The sequence below is a fragment of the Leguminivora glycinivorella genome, chromosome Z (genome assembly GCF_023078275.1).
Source record: "Leguminivora glycinivorella isolate SPB_JAAS2020 chromosome Z, LegGlyc_1.1, whole genome shotgun sequence".
NCBI classification, from domain to species: domain Eukaryota; kingdom Metazoa; phylum Arthropoda; class Insecta; order Lepidoptera; family Tortricidae; genus Leguminivora; species Leguminivora glycinivorella.
In genome coordinates, this window is record NC_062998.1 from 12,380,424 (window position 1) to 12,399,322 (window position 18,899).

General features: G+C 35.8%; 2 protein-coding genes across 2 annotated transcripts; one reads left to right on the forward strand and one right to left on the reverse strand.

Moving 5' to 3' along the window:
• Positions 1-4,028: 4,028 nt before the first annotated feature.
• LOC125241578 (39S ribosomal protein L51, mitochondrial) lies at positions 4,029-5,637 on the reverse strand. The gene is made up of 4 exons (XM_048150126.1): positions 5,436-5,637; positions 5,157-5,276; positions 4,685-4,832; positions 4,029-4,242 (listed from the first exon to the last, which is right to left on the reverse strand). The coding sequence occupies exons 1-4, from the start codon at positions 5,495-5,497 to the stop codon at positions 4,099-4,101; spliced, it is 474 nt and encodes a 157-aa protein (XP_048006083.1). The 5' UTR covers positions 5,498-5,637; the 3' UTR covers positions 4,029-4,098.
• A 2,350-nt stretch (positions 5,638-7,987) lies between these two features.
• LOC125241189 (zinc finger protein 664-like) lies at positions 7,988-14,355 on the forward strand. Its single transcript, XM_048149547.1, has 2 exons — positions 7,988-8,069; positions 9,340-14,355. The coding sequence occupies exon 2, from the start codon at positions 9,345-9,347 to the stop codon at positions 10,485-10,487; it is 1,143 nt and encodes a 380-aa protein (XP_048005504.1). The 5' UTR covers positions 7,988-8,069; positions 9,340-9,344; the 3' UTR covers positions 10,488-14,355.
• Positions 14,356-18,899: the final 4,544 nt, after the last annotated feature.

Genomic DNA, 18,899 nt, shown 5'->3' on the forward strand with positions numbered 1-18,899 from the left:
CATCCAGTGGCGGATTTGCCGTAAGGCCCAGTAGGCCCGGGCCTAGGGCGGCCAGATTTTAAGGGCGGCAAATCGTGGCAAAAAAATCACTGAGGATAACAAGATTAACAACAAAGAACTCGAATGCAAAGTATTTTAATATTATATAGGCTCGCGTAAGTATCGTATCCATTTTTGCGTCTCAAAGAATAAATATTTAATTCGTACATCACATTACATATAATATGTCGGCGCAAGGCACCTGTAACCTTATAGTGTCTGAGGCCCATGGAGGCGGCCCACATTCCTGGTCCAATGTTTACGTTAACAGCATTAGCGGAATTGTCACAGTGATGTCTTTGTACTTTGAGACGGCGCGGATATATTGTAAACACCGCCGAACGTAGCCGTGGGTCCGATGTGGTACGTAATGAAATTAATTAAAATATTTGTTGTAAGCATTCCTTAAGGTGCCGAGAGGGCATTAAGATTTGGGACATGGATGAATAGAGACACGCGACCGCGCGCTATCCCATAACCGTGCCGTGAGATTACGTGTGCGCTTTAAGTACCTAGTAGTGTACCACTTGACCCACGGATTCGTTTCCGGTTCTGATAACTTAGTGATGCTAAAGCTTTGAGTTGGTGTGATTTTTTTGTGTTTTGGAACTTAAGTGATTGTGTTTGTTTTGATATTAGTAATATTCGTTACCAGTTGCATAAACATTTGTTGGACTTGTGTGCGTGATATGCCCACCGTTTCCGCCCGTCATGGAGCTGGTGCCTGCCCCTTGATGTCGAGCTACCGGCTCCGACATATAAAGTTAAGTAGTTTTAGTTAAATATATAGGATGGTACCTACCTATTGTTATCTATTACGCGTGTGTCTGCGATTTGCGATTGTTTTGTCAGCAGTGTGCGTAAAGCAATTGCAGTGAGCGGATTAAGTGTTTTAATTACTTATTTGCAGTGATTGGGGATTTGAATGTCATAAGGGGTGAATGACAGCAATCATTATGCTAGTATGAATCTGCCGCGGGATTCCAGGCTTGATGTGGTTAGATAAAGGACAGGTTTTTATTATAATATCAGTATCACCTTTATATTATAAGTTAATTGTCAGTATATTGCTATTACGGGTTAATGTTTTAAATGCGACATCCAATCATCAATTACTTACTGCTGAATAAAGCTGAGTTATTACTTCTGAATTCATTTTTTATATTAAATTAGTTTAGTATCTAAGGCCTCACAATAAAATATGTAATTTATATAAAAATTACTTAATTATCAATATCATAACATTCATAACCAACACTTGCTTATTTAAGAGTGCTTTCAAAAACGTCAAAATAATGTAAAATTTATAGTTTTAGGCGGTGAAATGTTACACTTTCCGTTATCTAATAGATATATTTAGTTCAAGTTTCAATTGGAGCATCTTATTATCTTGATTCTTTTCAGACTGGATTTTTGAAAGTTAGCTCACTAAATTAATTATGATTTTTTCTCTGATGCACGTTTAGGAAAACCCGCGTATATATATATATATAGCGCTGAATTAGTCGATCTTATTTGTAAAATTTGGACAATTCGTAATACTGAAACTGGTAAATTTATAATACGTATCTAGACTAGAATCGTCTCAGACGACATTTTTATTATAAGGTTTTGAAAAAGAGTAAACGAGGCAAATTACCTAAAATTAACTGACAATTTCTTTGAACATCTACATCACATCGAAGTTATTTTCATACTAAAATAATCTGCAACGTTTACTTAAATTGCTGTTACGCCTTAGTGATTATAAATTTCTATTATCTATTCTTGGCTATTTTTTTTTGAAAACGAGCCTTCACCGTCACAATTATTACCACTTCTGGACATTTTTTCATATTTTGTCAGACTAATTAGAAAAAGTCCTATGATAATATATGTTATATATTTGTAAACTACTCGCAAAGCCCTATAATTTGATACCACACACGGTATGATTAAGCGCTCGGTTGCGATTTCACTATTTTTCACGTGAAAGCCCTCTTAATATTGTTTATTTTATAAATATAATACCTACACGGGTTAGCGTTTATTTTTCGAACAGTTTAAATTCACAGTTTACTTGTAACTTCATTGTTCATGGGCGACGGTGGTTGCTTACTATCAGGCGATCTGACTGATCATTTGTCTACTATGGCATCAAAAAAAATTACCACGGGCTAGACGACGTATCCATATCACTGTTTCTACTTGACATCCCGCAGTGTGGCATCCAAATCCCCGATCACTGCCAATTTGGTAACGACATTTCGCAAATCGCAAACGCAACGTGTACGTACGCATCTAGTTTATAATTATGGGTGTTGACAGGGCCGGATTAAGGGTAGAGCGAGTGGAGCGGCCGCTCTAGGCGCCGAATGGTAAGGGGGCGCCAAAATCGTCATTGCGTGGGCGCACACATAGCCCAATGGCGAGAGGAGCCGGAAATGAAATTTATTCAGATATTGAAAATCTAGATTTTTAATTGTGATTCAGATTATCTGAAAAGTTGCACCACAATGCCACCATGTACCACATTCATAAGGTGGGAGCTGTTGCTACAGTTGCTAGGGCGCCGCGAAAGATGTTTCTAGCTCTTGACGAACCACATTGTTGGGAAGCGTACGACAAAGACAATGTTGCGTCGCTATCCAAACGCTCAGTGTTTATCCACAATTCAAAGCGGAGTTCCTCTTAAAGCCAAAGGCGCAAAACGTCTCACAGAGGCGCAATTTTTTATTTCTAATAATGAAAAAATACAATAAGTAAAAATTGCACCTAGGCGTGAATTCACGCGTAACTTCACCGCAGTGAACCGTTGTCATTTTTCGTTTACGAGAAATAAGAAAAAATACTTGCCTAAAATTCTTTGATAATCTAACTGACGGACTAATTAGTTTTTGAGACTTAGACTAATTAGTCGTCTCGCCTATTAACCTATTTAATTCCAAGCTTTGCTCTTCTGCAGTTTTGCAATTAGAGTTGAACTTCTCGACTTCTCAATGTCTGTCCAAGTTGGCCATTGCTGAAATTTGCTTTTCTCTCCCATGCCTTGCCTTGGCCCTGAACTAAAGCTCAAATCCGACTGTTATCAGTTATTGGTTCCTTGTTCTAGGGCTAGAGCTTGGTTTTTGGCCTCTTTTGTTTCATCACAGCCATTTGTTCTTGTCCACTACTCAATGAACACGCCGCACAGGAAAGCATTAACCTCGCGTACATTTGTCCTATGATAGCCAGGGGCTTTTATAGAATCAAGCCCCCCCCCCCCCCATAAATAATAGGAAAAATTTCTATCGGTAAGCATGCATGAGAAATATTTTAGTAACCTATTTTAGTAACAGCGAATCTCTGAGCATTTTGGCAACGAACCCCCCAAAAAAGGTTAAACAAGGGGGCGCCAAAACTATATCTCGCTCTACCCTGATCGAGTGCGCGGGCCGGCGCTGGGTGTTGAGAAAGGGGCGGCACATGGCCTGGGGCCTAGAGCGGCTAGGACTGCAAATCCGCCACTGCGTGCATCAGAGAATAATTCATAATTAATTTAGTGAGTTAGTTTTCAAAAATCCCGTCTGATAAAAATCAAGATAATAAGATGTTCTAATTGAAACTTGTATTAAATATATCTATTAGATAACGGAAAGTGTAGTACGTCACCGACTAAAACGATCAATGTTGACGTTTTTCTTGAAAACATTTAAGGCGGAATAAACCAGCCTATTTTAATACAGTCCGCGTTATTATTTATAAGTCCCAGTAGAACCCTAACAACGTTACTAAAAAGTAGGTAGTAGCTGATATTGGACGTGCAGCAGGGCGAGGCGTGCGGCGTGCATATCAAACAATTGAAGCTCATACAAGTGTCCTGAGTCGACGCTGCTTACGGACGACGCACGCCCGCCCGCACCGCTGCACGCCTCGTCGATCGCTCCGCTCTCAGCATCCACTCAGGCCTTACATTAAAACTCTCCTGTCTGAATGCTCTCTGTTCCAAACCATTAAAAATAAAATCAAGATTACATTTATTACATACTACATTTATTATTAAACATATATACTACAGTTATGTGTACAGTATACATTACTCTAATCTGGGGAGTTCCCGGTCTTTGTTTTCCTGTTGAGTCTCCTATACAAGAATGAGAGACGCTTTTCTAGATCTTTCCATTTTGTTGGTCGCATTGCCGGTTTGGCGGTCTTTGCAAACATCTTCCTCTTTCTGAGAATGACCTGTAAACAATTTTAATAAGTACATTAAATTTGGAGCTAGGATGGTGATGAGAAGGCCTAGTTTATTATTAAACCCAAAGCAGGATTATGACATTTTAATCTAATGAATTATTGGGCAAGTATATATAGCAAGTACCCCACAAAGGATATGGGTGAGCTACTGCCATCAGTTTTCCCTTGGTCAAACTGTACAGTTAACCAATTGGAACCCTAGGCCACTGTAGAACTATCTCACAGTGACATTATAAATCAGACTGTAAGAAATCTCTTACTGCTTGTTATTTTGACATGGTTGTAGAGTGGCCTAGGGTTCCAATTGGTTCACTGTACAATAGATGAGATGGGGTGGTACTATTCTTTTCTGACGCTGACACCACACAGCATGGGCAGAAAGTTTAATACTTTCATGTATGTTAGGTACCAAAAGGTAAAGACAACTTACATGGTATTCTTGACGAGCTTGGAAGCCTCTTATCCATGCTGGGAGTGTATACAAAGTCTTCACTGGATGAAGATCACCTTTTCCCAGGATATCTATGTAGTCATTTTGTCCAAATAATGCTCTGCGCTCGGTCCAAGGGTTTTTAGGCCTGTGCAATAAGACAAAGAATTTTTTACTTTAATGTATGTTACAGTAGGTCGAATTGATGTGGATTATTAACCAGAACCCATTTTGGCATGGTATTGTGTAAAATGTACTTTTGTTTTAGTTTTATCAGTTTGCATTGACACATGCCAAGTTAAGGTGCTGCTAATTAGGTAACAAAGTAAAACATATTAAGCTTTTTTGTTATATTTTATCGGGCCTCTGTATTTGAAATGGAGACAAACTAAGCATTATTTGCCCTAACCTAATGCAGCTGCAATTAATAGATTGGTTTAAACAGAATTTCATTATGTGTACATAAGATTACCTATATTCAGGAATGGGCAGGGGTCTTCCATTAGATCTGGGCAAGAGACCACCACACCAAAGCTTCTCTTCGTACCCATACCGTCTCACAAGACGAGTCTTGTCAGCATGATACCTTGTTCTGAAACATTGTAACGATTGACGCGATAAATTTACATTAATCGATAATGTTTTTTCATATATTCTATCGTTACAAAATACTAAAACACAATTTATTTTTGTAACAACCAAAAACAATCGCTGTTCGACATTCTAGAGATGTTGCGGATGTGAATCTAACCTTATCACGTTTATTGTAGGTCTCCAGAATGTTTTCAATATTGTTGAGCCTATCCACTCCATCTAGGTGTCACTAAACTACCGTCGCTAGCTTATGTGGTATGAAGATTTTGGAAAAAATATCCAAAATATAATATCCACATGAAATCAAGTAAAAATTAGAAGGCACCGATAGAAGTGCGGGTGGTAATTTGGCTGTAACTTTTGACACCTTTGACATTGACACAAATCAAAATGTCATATTGACACATAACCATAGATGTCTATGTCATTTTTTTTAACAGATTTTAAAGGTACTTTTACACATACTAGCATGCATAAAGCTAGGAACACACTACGCGGACGTCCGTCGTAAATCGACCGCGGACGGGAATCTGGACAATGGAAATACACATAACCGTGCAAACTATCGGTCGACGGACGCGGACGTGGCCTTGAGCGCACGGACGTCCGATCGAAATCTGGCTCTCTGGATGTTTTGTTCCGTGCACACTGATAGGTCGCGGTCGCGGTCGTTTTACGACGGACGTCCGCGTAGTATGTTCCTAGCTTTAACCGTGCAAACTATCGGTCGACGGACGTGGCCGTGGCCTTGAGCGCATGGACGTCCGATCGAAATCTGGCTCGCCGGATGTTTTGTTCCGTGCACACTGTTCAGTCGCGGTCGCGGTCGTTTTACGACGGACGTCCGCGTAGTATGTTCCTAGCCAAGAATTTTATATATATCTCTGGATAGTGCGTGCCGACCAATGAGTTGAAGCCAGGTTCATTCACCTTTACTCCTATGTTCTATCTCATTCCAACACTGTGATGTATTGCCAGATAAGTTAATAAAAAAAACGTATAAAACATTCTTCAATCAAATTGACTTACTTTTCTTTGTATTATACAAAAAAAAACTCAATCAAAAACCTTATTTCTCCGGTATTTACCTCCTGCGTACTATGGGAACACTAATAATAAAAAAATATGCCCGATATGTCAGAATTGTCAAAATTCATTCACCGATTCAGAGATTTATTTTGCAAAATAAACGTTTTTCGACGATTTACTTAAGTTCTGAGCTATGTATTGCATAGTGAACCATTGTGGAAGTAAATGGAAACCGAAATCCGACGTAAAATTTCACAAGTAAGTACTTATTTTACAAAAATGTTCATAAACCTCACTGGCAATAAATTTTCTTCTATTTTGCTTGTAATCTTGGTTAGTTCTTATCATTATATTGGTTTCATTGTCTCAAATTATATCAAAATTCCCACGAATAGGTTTAGAACGATAAATATGACCTTTAAAGAAAAATAATGCTATGTGTGGTTTTACGACTAGGGTGACCAATCTTTTTTCTTGCATGGTATTTACTCTTATTGAATGGAGCTAAATCTATCAACTTGGTACGGTTTCTATGTTCATAGTTCATATCACAGTATAATAATACCAACTTTATATAATTTATGTCTTTACAATTAACATGAATAATATTAAACTTTTCAGTGTTCCAAAAGATGAAGGAAGGAGGCAGCATTGGCTGTTGGCTGTCGATTGTACCGATAAAAGGAAATGTTTCAGAGCGTTCGACAATTTGCAGATTTGCACTTTAAGCCTGAAGATTATGACACAGAAAGAAATTTTAAAAATCAGTCCAGTAACGACGGATATATCGTGACCTAAACATTAAATTGAGATACATATATACATGCGAAGAGAATTGAAATACGTACGAATTGAGAACCACCTTCCTTGAGATTTGGGGCGGCGCTTAAGAATAAAGATACTGTTTTAAAACGTCCTAGTATTTCATTATTTCCCCATTGACAAATACTTCCCTTATATTTTTGTGGCTATTCCCACTAGTTACCACCAAGTTTTTACCTGTCCTAACTACTGGGATTTCCCCCACATTGTTAATTACCACACCGGGGGTTGATAGCTACTGGGATTAGTTTTCCCAGTAGTTACTACCAAAATATTATTGTGATGACCAAAACACTAAAATATTCCATTGCATGCTTTAATAAACACAGGTGTCAGTTAGTAAAAGACAAATACTTATGTAACTCCGTATAGACAGATAAAGTCTAAGAAAAAACTTACCTGAAAACCATACAGAAAAAGGTACGGTGAGCTAGATGGCGATACACCTTTGGGGTACGCTCAGATAGATGGCGCTAATATTAATATTTGACATTTTAACACATATCAATATCATATCAAGCTGAGAATATTGTCAAAACGGAGGTTCAAAGGTTTTAAGCCTGTGTCGAGAGATGTAATACGTCAAATTCCGCGGGATATCCCTAATGTATGCTTAATCATGGACACCCTAAAGAAAGAGATGCAAGACCGGCGTGACGTAATTCAAGGTCAAATTTTCTGGCTTCAACTCATTGGTCGGCACGCACTATCCAGAGATATATATAAGATTCTTGTTCCTAGCTTTATTGACGCTATGAAAAAGAGATCAGCAGGCTGGGCTTACACCGTAGTCCAGTACGTCCGTCTGTTAGCACAAACAAACCAAACCTTGTCCGCTTGTCCACAGACAAGATAAACTTCAAAACACTTGCAACCAAACAAAATGGCCGATGTTCATTGAAAAAACTTGTTGAAATTTTAAAAGGAATTCGCCGTAAATGTATGTATTTCAAAGTTATTACTGAAACATTTTTCATTAACGATTTACTTAGTAATACACCAAATAAAATTACAGTTGCCCATGCGAAACTGATTCTAATAAGAATATGGCTATCCACAATATAAACTTAAAAGTTTCATGTTTGTTTATTCACAAATCTTGTTCGTTACAATCTATAGATTATGTATAATTATTAACGAAATGTCTTTTGTAACTTAGCAAATAAACACATACAATATACCGCGAAATAAAAAGACGCGGTAAAAATAGTTAGGCGCGTAATTGCGTTGTTTACAGACATAAAGACAACATATTATTGAATCTATTCTTCCGATTCCCGGAAGCCCAGATATTTTAGATGTGTCCCCTACTTCTATGGCTTGTGATGCAACATTTTAGCTTCGAATAACTGTGATTCTATAACTCAATAAGCTGCGTAATTGTACACTTTTTAGATTCATAGTCGATTACGCAAGGGTGATAAAATTTCCTTGGGCGTGTGCATTGTTTATGTTTCTATCTGTACTGATACTAGGTTTATTTGCATACAATATTAATATTGTAACGATATAATACTTGTCAATTTTCATTTTTATTAAGTAATAATATTTAGATACAATAGCATGTTTGTAATTTTAAACTTTGTTTTATAAGTTATTTTGTTAAAAACAAAATGGCGCGCAATAGACGCTCTCTTTTTCTCGTTTTGTTGTCTCATGCTACAGATAAGGAATGTTTTGAATACAAACATGTAATTGTTCTATTGACAAAGTATCATTATTTGCATATTTGTTTTTTTAGCATTGCCCTTACTTTTTATTTTATTTGTTTATTGGAGAACTAATTAGAATAACATTATTATGATACATTCATAATGTTCTTGTTTCAATCCGTTCTAGACTTTTATGGCAACATACAGTTAATCATGAAATAAAACTCTGGAAACGGATTTAATCCGTTTCCATAGTTTTATTTCATGATTAACTATCGCGGTAACCGAGGACAATATAACATACAGTTAAATTAAACGTTTATATATTTCATAATTTTGTACTCAATAGTTAGTTTATTAACACTACGTAAAAGTGCAAAGATGCAACATGACCAATATTTTTTTTATATAATGTAGGTAATTCCAATAACAGCATGACTGTAATATAACAATGAGTTTTAAGTTTCTATTTAATTTTATTGAAATTTCTATTGTTTATGAATTTGTTACTGTTTTTCTATAGTGGTAATGTATAAAGTGCTTATTTCTTGATTTCAGTGAAAATGTCTAAACGGGAACAAAGTGATAGGAAATTGGACTCAAGTGATTATGAAAATCTTATATCACAGCACAGTATATTTGAGCGGACTAAACACCAAGAGTTGCCCAGTTTTCCTGGGTTCTCTAATGCGGAAACTCAAACAAAGCCTGGGGACATAAAAGGCCAAGGAGTACAATCAGCTTTAGGCCCATGGCACTATAATCCATGGTGGATGTTGGCAAGTACTTCTAGGACCACTCCATCACATGATGATTTTTCAGAAAATAGTGACCAGGCTAAGGTTAAGCAGGAACCAAGAGGAGCACCATCCCCTGAACGTGATCCTTTAGGGAGTGACCTAGACCACTACAGAAGCACTGTGACACCACCTGTAGGTTTAGATTCCTTCTGTGATGATTGTTCAGATCCCTTTTGTGATTCCAGTGCTGCAATCTGCCGGAAGCTATTCCATTGTCCACATTGCAGAAAAAGCTACCCCACTATTCTGGAATTTAACACGCATCTAACTGGTGTACATCCTGCGCAAAAGCCATTCAGATGCCAAATCTGCTTGGAACCTTTTCACAAGAAATCACATCTAAGAAGACATTTAGATGCTAATCACACTCGCAAAGATGTAAACAAGTGTTCTGTATGTTCAAAGTACATCAAAGATAAGAGTAACCTACGTAAACATATGCAAGTCCATACTGGCAGAGTGCCTCAAAAGCAGTTCAAATGTGATCTTTGCAATAACAAACGCTATATGTCATTAGACAGACTTAACAACCACAAAGTGGTTTGCACTGGAGAGAAAGTGCTGAAATATTGCGATATGTGCCCAAAGGTGTTTGACAACTCCAGGTCATTAAACAGCCATAAGAAAGTGCATGCCCGGGAACTGAAATGTGACAACTGTGGAGAACAGCTGCGTTCTTTGGAACAATTTACAAACCATAAAATGATTTGTCAGGGATCATCGGAAGGAGGAATTGGCGGAGGACTGAGTGGTGCGCCAAGCTCTGCCAGCTCTTCGGGCAATCGCTGCTGCACACAGCCAGGACTGTGCGAGCATGACAAGCCCGCATACCTCAACATCCCCGGTTATGCAGCTGGTAGAGTGCTTGATGCAACACTCTCATCATTAAAATCAGAATTGAACTGATTAAGCAACCTACACACCTGTACATAAAAGGGTATAACTAATTTCATTTTTTACATGATTACCAAATAGTTGAAATGATGACAGTAAAAAATAATTTTCATGATTGAGAATTACACAAGACTGATGCAAATATCCCGCCTCACGACTTGCTTTATTATTACCATTTAAAGTTTAGAATTTAGTTAGTAGATTAGTACAGTTAGATTAAGCAGTATAGCTAGTTGATCATGTTCTTATATATGAAATACTGATAATATTCATGTGAAGGAAATAAGACAGCTCCTCTTGCTACCATGTTCTCATTATCAGTTCACTTATATTGGAATGTGTTCAAATTGCTATCAGGCTATAATTTTATATCTTAAAATTAGTACACCAATAAGAAAATTGTTCCACGTGAAAGCTTTATTAATAGGGAATCAAACATTCAATATTCACATACTTATGTGAAACAACAAATATATTTTTTATTTGACTTTAACAATGCCTCGACTGATTTAGAGTTTAAATTAATGTGCAGTATTAAGTTAATCATTTTTTTATTTTTCTATTTTAAAGATTAACTTTATTATTTGATAACATTTAGATACTAAGTTTTTGAAATAGGGTGGTCTGTGGATGTTTTAGGTTAACCTGTAAATGTTTTGTAAAACTTGGTTAGGGCTCCATAAGTCAAGTTTGAAGGCACGCAAACTTGCGCCATTAGCTATGGTGTGGCAGTCGTTAACGATTTACGCTTTTGTGTGCAATTAATGTTTGATATACGCAATATACCGATTATTTCAAGTACTAAGAATTTCAGGTATTCCACTTGACCAAATGTTACAAACGATTGCCTCTTAAATGTGTTATGGCCCTACATATATATACTCCAATCCAAAGACAAAAATAGAAACGTGTAAGTTTCAACTATAATACTACTGTATTTGAATATTTTCTATTTCAATGTTTACTTGTAGACTTATTTTTGTTTCACAAAAAATTAGATAAGAAACTATTTAGTGCAATGAACCTTTGGCTAAGCCTTGAGCATATAATGGTTATAGAAGTATATATTCATGTTCTTATTCCAAAATATTAATTTATTCTTAATTGTTACACTCTTTAATTCTTAGTTGCTATGTATACATTTGTCTATTTAAGTAGTTGGCATGTTCTCTAAATCAGACATTGGCTACTGTTGAATGCAATCTGTGTAAATAGTTGCATTGGCCTCTATACATACAATGTGCAACCATAAACACTGTTAGGTTGTTTTTATGGTCATTCAAATTTTCCTTGTTTCCAACTCATTTTTCTCTAATTTGCATTATGCATTAATAGAGTTATTAAGTTTTGCTACTCTTTATTTTTATATATTAAATAATAAGAATTAACTTATACTTAATATACGGCAAGCCTCAACATATAGTATATGTTATATTTTATATGGTTGAAGTATCTAAACTTTAACTCTTGTTTTTGTTTTACACTCTTAGCCCCACTTGCACCAACCACTTAACTCAGGGTTAGTGGGCTGTCAACTGTCAAATTCCATATAAAATGGTGGGTTAACCCTAGTTTTTCGTTGGTGCAAGTGGCCTTTTAGTGTCTGTAATTTATACTTTTAAAATAGAACTGATATTTATGGTCTGCATAAATTCTATGTATTATGATTTATGTGTTAAGTTGAGCTGATATTTAAAACCACGAGTAACGTGTATTCAGATAAAATAAACTGACTGCAATTCTTCGACATGGAAATAGTCATGAAAAATAGTGAATAATTCATAACAGTAAATGTATTTTATAATGTCGCGTTCAGTTACGTCAAGATAGTTAATGTAACAAAATTGTGAACTGCCACATTTTTGTAATCAAATGTAATCCACAAAACAGTTTACTCGTCTGAATACTAAGTTCTTAAATTTTTATCACTCATTTTAGTACTGCCAGCAGAGATGTTAAAAAATAGGTAGTGCAATGTATTTAAATACAAAATGCAAATACTTTGGTTTTTTACCTCTTTCAAATAAAAATACAAAATAGTTTTACAAAAAGGTATTTGAAATACAAAATGCAAAATAGGTATTTTCAAAATACCTTTATTCAAATAAAATACCTTTTTGACATAAGGTAAAACTTTTATTTTAAAGATGTGTTTTAAACACAATCACCAGAGAGCCCAGAAATCTGGCTCTATAAAATTAACACGTTAAAAAGTGAAGCCAAAAATGGACTGTCTCCAACTCTCCATGTCTTTTACCTAATATAAGAAAAATCGAATGAAAGAGTTATATTGCAATATGTATGAAATATTAAAAAAAATCCTAAAACAATAGTAATGTTAATTAATCATAATACATTACAGCTGCACTAAATAGAAATGCCTACAGTTATTAGGTATACGAATCGATATGGATTTTCCCCGATTATTCGATGTTCACGGTCAGGGTGCTTTGGGATCTAGCAACAAATCGCTTAGTATTTATTGAACCTTAGTTATTATAGGAACTTAGACAGACAAAGAAAAAATAGAATACGCGCTCGGTACCATCTATCTTACGTCAAAAAGTGACAAAAAGCATTTTGTATGTAGAAGCGGTAGAAAATGCAAAATACTTGTACTAAAAAGTATTTCAAATAAAATACAAAATAGTTTTAGATAAAAGTATTTAAAATACAAAATAGGTATTTTGTATTTCTATTTGAAATGCTTTTATTTCAAATAGTTAACATCTCTGCTAAAAAGGATAAATCTAGGCATCAATTCTGGCATTTATATCGAAGCTATCGAACTAGTCGGCCACTGCGTCTGATTTCAACTTGTGCCTCAAGTCAACTGTGAGGACAGACAGTTCAAAATATATATTTTAGTGATATAGTTTTCACCAATTTCTAAACATTTATCAACAAAAATACATAGAAATTGCAGAAAGTAACTTTTACGTTCTATATTTTATCTCTTTTTCCAGGGTAACTCAGCAAGTAAAATAGTTTTGTATGTTTGTAGTGGTTTTCTGGTTATAATACATAGTAAACGCTGGTCTAAACATAAGTTGTATAAATATTTTATTTTTCTTAAGTAGTTTACTGTTTTTTTTTTTTAAACAAATGGCGATCATTTAGATAATGATCTGGTTTTATTTGTGACCAAAAATATTACAAGGTTCTTATTCTTTTCGCTGAAAGAGTGAAACAACCAAAATTCTATTAAAAATACAATAAACTAGTAAAGTTATTGTATTAATTTAATGTATCTGTTCATGGCTGGCATAAGCCATAAAAGTTACTTATTATATATTATCGTGATGTCATCATAACCGTAGGTAGGCACAGGCGGGCGTTATAAACGTCTGTAGCCTGTAAAGATAGTGGAACCAAGTCTCGTCTCGTAACAAACACAGTTGATAAGAGACTTCCGGTCCCGCGACCCGTTCCGTTCTGGTCCGGGTGCTGGCCTTTTCTAAACGGCTTACACGTATTACGAGGCTAAACAATACTTAGTAAGGCTTGGCAATCAAGAATCCCAGAGTCTTGCTAACTTTTTATAAATATTAATCGAATTTTGTTTGTTGAACTTTAAAAAAATCTATATTGAGGCTTTTTATAAATATTCGTTTGTTATCTACTATTTACAATTGTTTAAATTCATATTTAGCTTCCGAGGTAATTATGTAGTAATTTAAGTTATAGTTTACATTACAGTTAAGTACCATGTTTTTCGGTCTGCCAATAGTTTTGGTCTTGTATTTGATAACATAGATTATCAATCTAGAGTTAAATTGATCCCACCAGCATCAGTACTACCTAAATAGGTTTGATCAGTTTGTAATACAAAAAAAAATGCTAATAATCTATATAGAATTATTAATTGTGTAGCTAATTGAGTAGTTTAGTGAAAATCGCTTGTTTCGCTTGTTTCTAATTTTGTAATAGATGAAAGATTTTGCTTTATATATTTTTTATATAATATATATATAAGTCAGCAACGCAGTAACAAAAATAAAACGGTATTAGGGGAAACATATTAGGAGTCAATTATTTAAAGGTATTCATAATGTAATTATCAATTTTCATATATTTGCGTCCGCGAACGTCATCAACCATTGTGAAATAATATAATAACGACGATGTTAACGACTGACATTTATTATTAATTTAACGCTCCCTTTTTCTAAAATCAGCAAACTTTTAATCCAAGAAGCATTTATTTCATACAGGTAAATGTGTGTTAACCTGTTATACCCCTAGAATCCTTGTATTATTTTAACTGAGGTTTCAGTCTATTTTGTCAGCTGGTTGAACCGAAGGTATACTCCTAAACGAAATACCTACACTATGTCGATACTTCCAACTCCAGTCAGTCGTTTGTTAATATTCTGCTAGTCCTTTATAGCATCCCAGGTCTTCCATTTTGTGTGCGGAATTCTAAATACTTGCCTTTTTTATTTCAAGCTGCAAATCCGCACTAATTGCTTTGAAAACCACGTATTATACAGGGTGCCCAGAAGTACCACGAATTTTAAATTTCACCCCACCCAGTGCGCAATCATAGGGGTCTCTTTTTTGAGCGTTGACCGCTTCATATTAGGGTTCAAAATGATTTAAAAATTAAACCTGAATAAACATATACTATATTATATTTATATAAATCTTTGTATTACTGCTGAATTTGCTTTTGTATGACTATTGAATCGTTTGTATTACTGCTGAATCAACCGTTACGACCAACCATTAAGAAAACTCAATCATATGTTGTATTGGTAGTTTTAGATTGGTGTGGATTTTTATTTTAGATGTAGAATTAAGAAGAAATGTGTTCATATGATTTTAGTATATCATAGAATATTTTTAGTAATGTAATTTTATTTTGCACCAGGTTTTTCGAGAGATGGAAGATAATTTCACGGCCAGTAAAGCATAGTGTTGTAATTTCACGAAGTATTTGTTAACGATTCACAATGACGGTAGACGATTTTTATAAATTCGAATATTAATGATATTACAGTTTATACTGTATAAAAAAAAAGGTTTCCTTAAGGCCGAGCCACATCGGACGCGTATGCGTAGACGTGTGGCCTTTACAGTTTTTATTTATACCGAGACTTTTTACTCGTCGTCGTCACTAAAAGTGCAGTCGGATTCGAGACAGTTACAGCACTATTTTTAGATATGTAGCGAATAGCGCATTATTTCATAGCATTTCGTGTCAACTGGAATGCTTCGCCATATTATGTACCTACCTACTTTTAGCTTTCAATACACCACCGACTAACATTCTGTAAGCTTGATGCCCAGCTCTAGGGTGTTAATGTAATTTTGCTTGGCCGTGGGACCATCATCCGCCCCTCGTATGAATGGTGCAGACTTCCAATAGGTACATTCTGCTACGATAAATAAGATTTTGCGCGGCATAACCAATTGGTTATTTTAAACAACATCAGAGTTATTCCAAAAGCATGTTTTGATTGTTTCGGGATCTTGTAATTGGTTTTATCAATAATCTAAACATTTACATAATGTTCTAAACACATTCTTTTAACGGTCAGATAGTATTAAGCTTACGCACTATTATATATTGATCTAATACAATAACATACGAGAATATATTACGTATACCTTTCACCAATAAACGAAGTTTCCTTACTGTTTCATTGTGTATTATTTTGCCAACAGACAGTCCTACCCCTACCTTACCACCCTTAACTGAATGACAGTATACACGGTGTAACATGAGGAAACCGAATAATTTTAACAGCGTATTCCTCATCATTTTAGAAGACTAAAATGTCATATAAACTTTTCTGGATTTTGCTTACTTTCAGAGTTGCGTTAAAAAAAATAACAATTATTTTTCTCAGAACAATCCATCTTTGATGGCGATGATGCCGTTATCTGACATAATCTAACTATCCTCGTTGATAGATATCAAAAAGTAACTAGTGACTCATTGCATAAATGTATTTTTTTAGAAAAAAAAAGAAAATTATTATTATAATTGCCAGTTTTAGCAATAACATTTACTATTTATGTGACAATATATGTGAAAAAAATTTTTTTGGCTATATTTGCTTGACTTCATAGGTATAACATTTTATCCAAAGATTTTATCTTTATTTTGCTTTCAGAAATCCGTAGTTAAAATCTTTCGGTCTCCTCGTGTTACACCGTGTATTTAAGGTAAAGTGTATACAGAAGGAAACTCAACAGACTCTTCACTTTTCGAACCGACTACCAAAAGTGTCATATTCACATTACACTTTTCTGTAAAAGGTGATGTGACAAGTAGCACAGCACAGTATAATACTTAAATGATATTGAATCCAATATAATTTACGCCCTCACCGTAAATATGTTACTGTTGCAGTGTGACAGAATCTAAAATACTAATTAATCATAATCAGTAATAATCACATAATACAGGCACAGTATAATAAAAAGTGCTATCGTCATAGGTGTCCCACAGAATGCAAAATAACAAATATATACAGATAAGTATGTAGTTTCATTCAAGAAGATGGGTAGTCTTATTCGTAATGGCATAATATTTAAAGATTTGATTTGAAAATCAGCGCGGTATCCGGAATACGCTGGTCCTCACAGAGTGAAGCAATGAACCTGCCTTGCCAATTGGGAATGCAAGGCATAGTAAGTTTGCGCAGAGGGCGCTGATCTCACATAAGGCACTGGTCCCACCGCGAGCTAGTAAACTATGAGCTATCGGCTATAACAACGAACAAAAGATAAGTACTCCCTGTAAATAAAAGAGGCACGGCTATGTTTATAGCACAGACCAACCCAACAAGACGGCCCTTACAGGGCGACTCGCGGTCACCAAGCATACGAAAAATTGGTTGCAAACAATGGTCTCTTGCAGCATAAAGTGGTGTCGCAAGTCTTCTAACACTTCCACAGTTAAGTCAAATTAATTATTTTGTTGAATATTGTTTATTATCCGCGGAGTTCATTTATACTGGTCAATATGGTTGTACTGAGCGGCGCCGAGGCGCGTCCATCCCTTTTTGCCTAGTTAACAATGCGATATGCTATCCCTTTCACGTAAACGACTAGGGCGAGGGTTTACTGGTGAAACCCGATAAGTTGAGCAAACTGGTTTTTGAATTTCGAACTATGTGCAATTTCCACAATGTTGTTATTTCAAGGACAAATTATCTCTATTTATCGGGTTTCACAAGGAAACCCTCGAGGGATGGGGCCATGTTAGTTTATGTCTGTTGCGGGAACTTCGTACTACCGTTCGTACCATGTGCTACCATTTTAATTTTTATGAAATATAAAAGAAAGCAGATTTGTAATTGTGAATAATTATCTAGAATCTGTAGAGTCTGTAGTGTTATTTAGTTGATTGATTAGTTTAGAATATTTAGTTGGTAATTTAACTTAGTAAACGTAAGTAAAAATGCACAGTAAAGTTAGTAGAATGATTTTTATTGAGGTGCTATCACAATCATCATCCTCCTTGCGTTATCGCCGCGGCTCATGGGAGCCTGGGGTCCGCTTTGGCAACTAATCCCAAGATTTGACGTAGGCACTAGCTTTATGAAAGCGACTGCCATCTGACCTTCCAACCCGAAGGGTAACTAGGCCTTATTGGAATTGAGGTCAACATCATAATCAGATATGAAATGTAATCTATGGCCACGTTTCTGGTCCATCAGCAGATCAGCTCCATGATACCATAATATTGCATCGTCACGTGATTTACACAATTATGTGTGCAAAATTTCAGCTTTCAGCTCAATCGGTTAAAAATATCTGCTTTAAAAGTCGCATGATTTCACCCGAATATACTAACATTGCAAGTTAAATAAAAGCTTGCAAAAACGCCTAACTTGCGCATTTCTTACCATTACTTATAGAAATAATACTTTATAACTAAAGAAATATAAATAAGTTAGAAAACCTGCTATAATATTATAATTTGTTGCAAAACAAATTCACCACAGTACTGGTCCCGGTACCATTGTCTATAATAGACATGTCCCATTCCCATCCCTACGACTAAGCGTAAAGGCGCGCCATTATTTGAAACGACCAACGGCAGCACCGTGCGCTCTCGCCTCACCCCGCAAGGATTGGTGATTTGCGTCTCGAACAATATCGCTTGCATTAGGCTTCTAGTGGGGTGTTCTGTGGTTTATAGTTACTCGCCCAGCGGTGAGCTATCAATATCGCCGTGTCTCTTTTATTTGCACAGGGATGCTTATCTTTTGTTCGTTTTTATAGCTCATAGCTTACTAACGCGCGGTGGGACCAGTGCCTTATGGAGGAACTACCGTCAATCATGTTCGTCAGAGCCGGCGCTGGTGACAGTGACAGAATTTTTACGTTAAGGGGCTACTAAAGGAGCGACTGACAGCTCATAGGCCACGCTTGTCAATTACCTCAGCCCCCGCAAGCACGCACACA